General features: G+C 37.9%; 1 protein-coding gene across 1 annotated transcript in view; it reads left to right on the forward strand.

The window, feature by feature from the left end:
- LOC140229416 (uncharacterized) overlaps positions 1-6524 on the forward strand; it is a 29687-nt gene extending 23163 nt beyond the window's left edge. The window contains exons 4-6 of the mRNA XM_072309668.1: positions 3554-3744; positions 4580-4729; positions 6244-6524. Of these exons, the coding sequence (XP_072165769.1) occupies positions 3554-3744; positions 4580-4729; positions 6244-6399 (497 nt within the window). The 3' untranslated portion in view covers positions 6400-6524. The remainder of the gene's footprint in view (positions 1-3553; positions 3745-4579; positions 4730-6243) is intronic.
- Positions 6525-8065: the final 1541 nt, after the last annotated feature.

Genomic DNA, 8065 nt, shown 5'->3' on the forward strand with positions numbered 1-8065 from the left:
CTAAAGGTATGTTTCAGCGGGCACACTCGAGGACACGAGGCTACCATCTATACACTAAATTTACTCATAAGTTACTATTAGTGTATAGATACAATAATGTATGTTGTTAGTGTATTATAATTTTCGCCCCGTTAGGGGCAAAATTTTTTTGCATTTTCAGTTATGAAATTACAACATTTAGACAAGAAATATGCCTTTATTGTTCATTTTGGTCTTTAAATCAGTGATTAATTATTTGTTACAGGGGGCACTTTGGGTGGGGGGCAAAAACTCGTTTTGCCCCCCAACATTTTGTTTGGGGGGGGGGGGGGCCAAGTGCGTGCGACATGCGAAGAACAATTTTACTACCCGGAGGTCCCCGCAGATGACCTGCACATAACAGTACCTAGCACGTATCTCACCCGTAGTCGCCCGGAAGTGCGCACGCAAATCCTTTTTACCCGTAATCATGTTTAGGCCTTGTCACAACTTTCCGGGCAAGCTACGTGGGCTTGTTGCGTGTGAGGATTTTCCAGCTACCGGACAGTTTCTGAGGGCGGTCAAGGATTGTGGAGGAGCAGAAAGTTACCAAAATGTGCCTTCAATGTCCTGCACATTTTGGTAAATTTACCAAAATGTGCAGGTAATAAAATGTGCGCTCTGTAGGCTACATTAAATTTGTTAACGGATTTTGTTCGTTTGGTAGGAAAGTCTACCATGATATTTTTTTAAAGCCTATAGATTTGGGATTTGCTGCCCCTGGTGTTCCATTTTTTATAGGGTCAAACATCGTACTGTCGGTTGGTGGATGGCTTGTGTGCGCTCTGTCAACGGATTTTGTTCAAAATCAGTATAGAGGTATATGATATATTTTACAAGCCTATAGATGTTGGATCTACTGCCCCCAGTGTTCCGTCTTTTGTAGGGTCAAAGGTCATATTGTTGGTGGATGTTGAGTGTGCGCTCTCTAGGCTACATTTCTTAACGGATTTTGTTCAAATTTGCTATGAATGTCTACCATGATATGAGCTACAAGTCGAGAGATTTTGGATGTGCTACCTCCAGTGTTCTGTTCTTTTTTTTTTATAGGGTCAAAGGTCATACTGTTGATGGATGGTTTGTGTGCGCTCTAAAGGCTACATGATTTTACTAAAGCCCCCGTTCCACTATGCCGTTCTCGCTACGATTTGACAATTTTCTCAGGTCGGGAAGGATCGGGTAAAACCTGAGCCGATGTTAGAACGCTCTAAGTACGCTGCAGCTACGACTACCAAGTGCTTGCTACGCTCTTACTACGATGATCGGGAATTAGACATTGCGATCTCTGCCGCTGCCGGTACGCTTTAGAACGATGTAGCTACGCTGTTAGTGCGATGTTGCCGATGTTATCCGATCAATGCACGCTGTATCTACGCTCTGAACGATCTAAATCTTATCACGCTGTTACCCCGTTCAGAGAGCTGTTAGTGCCCGATGTGCCACGATGTACCCCGATTTCGGCTGTGGGTCAGCAGTCAGTCAACTTATTAGCATGCAGAACCGAAGAAATATACTGTGGACCTCGAAGATTCATTCTTCTTTTTTTCCTTTTGATTTTCAAAGTTGTTGTTGCTTCGTTATTCTCACTACTCTTTCTTCATCAGCGAGCCCGTGCTTCTGTGCCTCCAGTGCCCTGGTTATGACCCACCATTTCCCTCTCCTCTCCCCTCCTCCCCCCCCCCCCCCCCTTGTCCACCTCTACCTTCTTCACTACTATATCTTTCTATCCTCTCATCAATTTTTTCCTTACAAGAGAGCCGCCATGTGTTTGTTAATGTGCGTCCGTATGTGTGCATGTATGTGTGTATTACTCTGTCTGTCTTGTCTTTTTTTTTTTTTTTGCTACCGCTTAGGGAAATTTGTTGTTGTTGTTTTTTGCAATTATATATTTTTCTAGATGAGGGGACTGCATTCTAATACTACAAGCTCTGCTTTTTAGCAGTCCCCTCCATTTCCAGCAATATTTTGTATGCATTTACCACAGTGACGTAACTGTTATTTGTATCTCTGTTGATAATTTGCCTGCATCTCTTTTACAATGTTATTCTATTCATCGCATTGTGGTACTGATTTCATGACGTCTGTGTAAATGAGCGTTTCTTTGTGTTTTTTATTATTTGTTTGTTGGAAGTGAAATAAATCAACTTGAACTTGAACTTGAAGAGCCTCCTCAACTCACGGTTCTTTTGCAGCAATGCATTGTATAAACAAAGACGTGCTGATTTTTCAAAGGATTTTTCTTGATGTCCTTGCTTTTATAGTCCGTCTTCCTCCAGTTGTCATCCGGTTGTAGATGATTTCATATTCTTCAAAATTCTGCTATGTCCTCTTCCTCCTATTTCAGCATCACGTGTAGTCTCTCTTTCTTCGCCTTTTGGGTAGCTGCTTCGCTGCCTTCTTCTCTTCTTTTTCTTCATCTCTTCTTCTTCTTCGAAAATTACAGCTAACCGTTCTTGTGCCGATGTTACTACGCTCAGAAAGACATTGTTACGCTCATCCCGCTGCGTTTACGCCGTCATTACGCTCTCCCCGCTGCGTTTACGCTGTCACTACGCTCTCCCGCTTGCCGTACGATTAAAAATATGTCAATTTTGATCGGGGAGATCGGGAAGAAATTTTGAACCGGTTCAAAATTTCTCCCGATCTGAAAAACTGCCCGCTCCAACCCCGACCTCCACACGCTGCTGCTACGATGCTTCCGATCCACGTACGCTTTTGCCGCTCTCTCCCGATCTGCTAGATCGGGACAGATCGGGGTCCAAATCGTGATAGTGGAACGGGGGCTTAACGGATTTTGTTCAAATTTGGTATAGAGGTTTATCACAATGTAATCTACAAGCCTATAGATTCGAATGTATCTATACTTAATCTAATGCTCTTTTTTTTTTTTACAGGGACAATATTTAGAAGCTCCCACGTTTGATGAAGAATGTCCCTCCAAATATCTTCCATTTCCCGTCACTATATTCCGTCGCTCGCGTCTCCCCCCCCCCAATTTAAACGCAATCTTGCATTTCCAGGACACACCCCATTTATTTCTTGAATGTGATCAACTTAAAGGAGGCAGTTGACAGTTCATGATTCTTCAGCGACACACATCCAAAGTGGATTATGCCGATGTTGGCGAATATGATAAGTTTGACCAATTCACTATAGACATGAGGAAGATCTGAGATCTTTTCTTTGTGACTGATACACTTGAACCACAATATTACAGGTGAAAAGTCAACTGATTTTATTTCTATATTCATTAGCTTTCAAGGCCTTGCGCTGCTCCGTTGCTTTCCTCTCATATAAAGTTGCATTATTTCCAATTTCCAATTTTGAATTCCCTCCCCCATAAAAATCCTAAGGGCCTAAGATTCAAGCCGCACTGCCTATGTTTAGGTTACGTCGCTGAGCTGACAGCTGTTTCATTAGGATATCAAATTTCATGTCCTGTATTATGTAATAATAATGACATCGCATGTTCTGTTTTGTTACCATGTGTAGTTTTGACTTCATTAATTTTTCTCTTTACCTGTGATTCATTCAGAACCAGTTGTGCAAGACATTCCCGAATGTAAGAAGTACGTCATCAGTCAGTTAGGAATGTCCAGTGGAAAAATAAATAACGACAGCATCAAAGCCTCGTCATCAGCTAACAGCTCATCTCCCTATTTCGCCCGGCTTAATCATCCAGATGGCTGGAGTCCCAGCACCGCTGATTCGGCGCCATGGCTGCAGGTATGCGGGAGTCCCTCCCTTGGTCAAATGAGAAAGTTTCATCATTGTTTATTGGCGTAAAATGGGTAAACATGTGACTATTAGATACTATCCTTTTGTAAATATCTAGCAATTATATCTTACAAGCAAAAGAAAAGAGACTATAATGTGAGATGACAGAGCTCCATACATTTTTATCTCATGCGATTTGCAAGAATGGTGATGTGCGATCCATTTTTTTATAAGGTGTTGATTTTGATGTTTGTTGTCCTTACTCCACTCTTATCAGTCGACTTTAAGATGGACAGATAAATAGGATATAGGTGAAGTGTGTAATATTTCAATATGAATTGGACCTATCAGAGTTTAAATGTATGGACAGGAAAAGTCCTAATACGAATGATTGCATTTAAGGATTCAGTAATGCATAGTATATTATATTAGCATATTAGTGATTTTAGTAATTAGCTTAGTACAAGGACAAGTTGGCAGTGTTTCAGTTCGCATATTTTCACAAACAACCGAAATAATTCATTGTGGGATCATCAGTGACGATGCTCAGAAAGTCATTGTCGTTTGGAAAAGCCCGAATTCAGAATGCTTTCAACGTGTCGTAGATTAGTTAGAATCTTAATTCAACAGGTTTTGCCTGATGCACAACGGCGGCAATTTTATTTTTCGTTCTCTTCCTTTAGCAAGCGGATTTTCTCATTGATCAGTCACCATTAGCACTTATGCTTATTTGTGTGAATAATGGTATAGCTATGAGTGAATTTAGGGCAGTGCTTTATCTGCAAACTTTGACAATACATCAGAGTCTTTGTCTGAGATATGTATCTTTTTCCGTCTTGCTTAGATCATGCTTCCTAAGATGGCAGTAGTCTACGGGTTTGTTGCTGCAGTCAGGAGTACGTTTCACGCAGACCCTTCTTTTCACGTCAAATATGCCGAAAATGAAGACGAGGAGTTGAAGTATGCAATGGACCCTTATTTCAATGACATAGCAGTGAGTAACGGGGCAATGTCAAATCCAAAGAAGTTAGAGAGAAAAGGATGTTCTTTCCTTTATTAGTATTTCCTATTCTTTTTTTTTTCGTCGTTCTGTTTGGGTATTTAATTAAACAACCGATATTGCCACCGTTTTGCTTTGTTTTGTTTTGTTTTGCTTTGTTTTGTTTTTCTGCATCACATTGCGGCCTACTTTTTGATGTGTGCGTGTGCGCGCGCGCACGTGTGTGTATGTGTGTATGTGTAGGATGTGGGAATATATAGAAGGAGAGATAAATGGATAAGACGATAAGACTGAGAGAGCGTGAAGGGAATTGCAAAGAGAGGAAGAATTTCTTCTTATTGTTTGTATGAATCATACGGATTTCGTACCGAAGGTTTATGTCATTAAGATAATATCTTGAAGATATGGGGTTTGCATCGTTTGCGTTTAGGACAATTCATTTATAAACATACCGACCATTCCATCCCCCTGTGTTTGAATCCATTTTACTTTTACAAATTTGCGTATTCATACCCTATCCGGCAACTCAATAAATTCCCGTTGCCTCTGTGTAAGATTTTTTTTTTTTTTTTTTTTCAAAATCGAATTCTCTCTTTTTTTCCCGGCTCTTAATTTTGGAAATCTCTAAATGTCAGCATACATTGTGTTGTAAGATTTAGAAGTTTTACGTTTGACATTAACATTTGTATGTGTGTGTGTATAAACTACTATATAAAGCAGGCTCTTCACTATATGTAGGAATGCCATAGATTTAATTCTTTATTTTTCTATTCCATTGATTTCTTTATTCACCCCAATAATAAACCTCTTTTTTACACCTCAGTGAATTCTATCTTCGCCTGCGCTGAAATGGAAATTGAACTCTTCTTCCTTCGCCCCCTTTCCGTCGGCTCTTTTTCAGTCAACTTAATTAGTTTGTTCTGTTATTCTTTGGACGCTTATCCTCGTTTCTATACGATATCTTATTTTATGTATATTTGTGCATGCGGTTGTGCGCATGTTTTTTTTTTTTTTTTTTTTTTGGGGGGGGGTCCCCCTTTTTAAGGCAATTTGCCTCAGTTTCATTACTTCGATACATATTGTAAGTAGATGTTGTTCACGAGGGGCTGCAAATTTACAAGCCAAGCTTTTCAATAGTCCCTTCCATTTCCCGCAGATTTTCTTTCATACATACATACATTCCACACTAGATTTTTGTACTATTCTATTATCATGATAAACAAGCATCTTTGATTTTGTATTATTGTTTATAAGAAAATATCATGTTGTATTGTACTTTGTTGGAAATGAAATTAATGAAATGAAATATGAAATTCCCCACGCGTACATGCAAATTCTTTTCCTCCTTTACAGCTGTCGCAATACAGAGTACAATAATAACCACTATAAAATATTGATTATTTAATTGTCATAAAGCGAGGAAGATTAGAACATTAGAGAAATGTACATGACGTTGTGTTGTGTCATTGACTTCTATTACATCCCTAATGTCTTCCTTTGTCTAACAGATATTCCCCATGAGATCATCTGTGGTTAACACGGTTGAGACGGAGGAGGACCTTCCAGTTCCCCTACGAGCGACAATCGTGCGCATAATACTTTTAAAACATGCTCGCTTTAATTTTGAACTGTACGGCATATATCCGGATTCTCAGAGCTCTTAGAACGTTAAGTGGTCGTCGTCGTATTACAAGGCAATTTTCTATCAGATTCAGGATTGTAACTATTTATTTGTCATCTGTCTATCTTATTTATGTTCTTACTTTTATTGGATATAGATGAGTAATTCGATCATTAGCTCATGTACTGGTATTAATCTGCTCATTCTTCATTAAGTCATCCTCCTACATGTCCTATATCAAAGTTATTCAAATATCTAATCGTAGTTCTTAAATTGTTGCCAAATCTACTCGACTCTGATTAAACTGCTGTAATATCTAGCTGTTTATATTGTAAGATCTATTAAACATTATTGTTACTGTCTGGAAAGGCCTCTCTTTAATGTGTGTTATTACAAATTTTGTGTTCCCTGTTGGAGTGACTTGCTCTCAACAACATTTGATTAGTCTGTTATGTTGTAGTTTTTTTTTTTTTTAATGACTAACCAACGTGTGCGAAATGTGTATTAAAATGACCCATTTTGAACCATTTGTTAAAACAAAAAGAATAAAAAAGTTTACTGGGTGTCAGAATTTTCGAAGTATTTGCTCAGATCATCTCCTTTGATATTCTATTGTACGGACATTTTATATATATATATATATATATATATATATATATATATATATATAATTATAGTAATATATGAAGAGTTTGTTCTCAAAAAAAAGTCCATATTTGCCAAATGGAGTATTTGCGATTAAAGGTCAAGAAAAATAAAGAGAATAATAAGAATTTTTTTTTGCTTCTTTTGACCATAACTTCAAAAATGTACCTTTATATGTAGTGACCAATATATCATTTAAAAGGTATTATTTTGTACTTTATGACAGAGACCGTACTTCAAAATCTTCAAAAATGGACTTATCGGTTTTTGCGAACAATTCTCCATATGTATTATTAAGAATCCATCAGATAAAATATAAATTTGAGAGGAATTACTTCGATGTTGTTAATGAGGGTGATCGCCTTGCATACTTACAGTCCGTATAGAATCAGAAGGGTAATACCATTCTTTCCTACTGACTTAAAGAGGGACTACTAGCAAAGATTCGTAGAGCATTTACTACGTATAAATAGTGTGTGGTGAACCATGAATCATATTCAAGGACCTCCTCGCCAATATGAGCGAAATCATTACATCAATTGTTTCTATTTTCTGTCATTATTCATGTGTAATTAGTTGTTGATGGAATATTGTATTTTGAAAGAGAATTGTATTTGTAATATATGTATATGTAATAATCAGGCTCAATTTTTTTTTTTTTTTTTTTTTTTTGATAGACTTTTCAATGTGGATGCTAATTGTACCGTGTTGTTTTGTTTCGTTTGTATATTTACATCAAGAACACGCAATTCAGCCTCTGGGCTGCTTATGTATTTTCCTTTTGATTAAATAAACCTATATCTATCTATCTTTCTAACTATCTATCTAGCCTGGTATAACGACAAAAATATGGGATAAGGTACGTAAGGTAATGACAATTATCTTATCGTAAAAAATTGATAATTTGTGCGTTTTGTCTGCAGAAAATAACAGCTATTGGTGAAACATTTTAGTATACTACTATTTCAGTCCAACGGGTATCAATGAAACACGTAATCCTACTCTGAAGACTGACAACAGAGGGCGTGGGACAAATGGATTACGGATTTCTTACGATCATGTTG

This window comes from Diadema setosum, chromosome 6 (genome assembly GCF_964275005.1).
Source record: "Diadema setosum chromosome 6, eeDiaSeto1, whole genome shotgun sequence".
In the NCBI taxonomy this organism is placed as follows: Eukaryota; Metazoa; Echinodermata; class Echinoidea; order Diadematoida; family Diadematidae; genus Diadema; species Diadema setosum.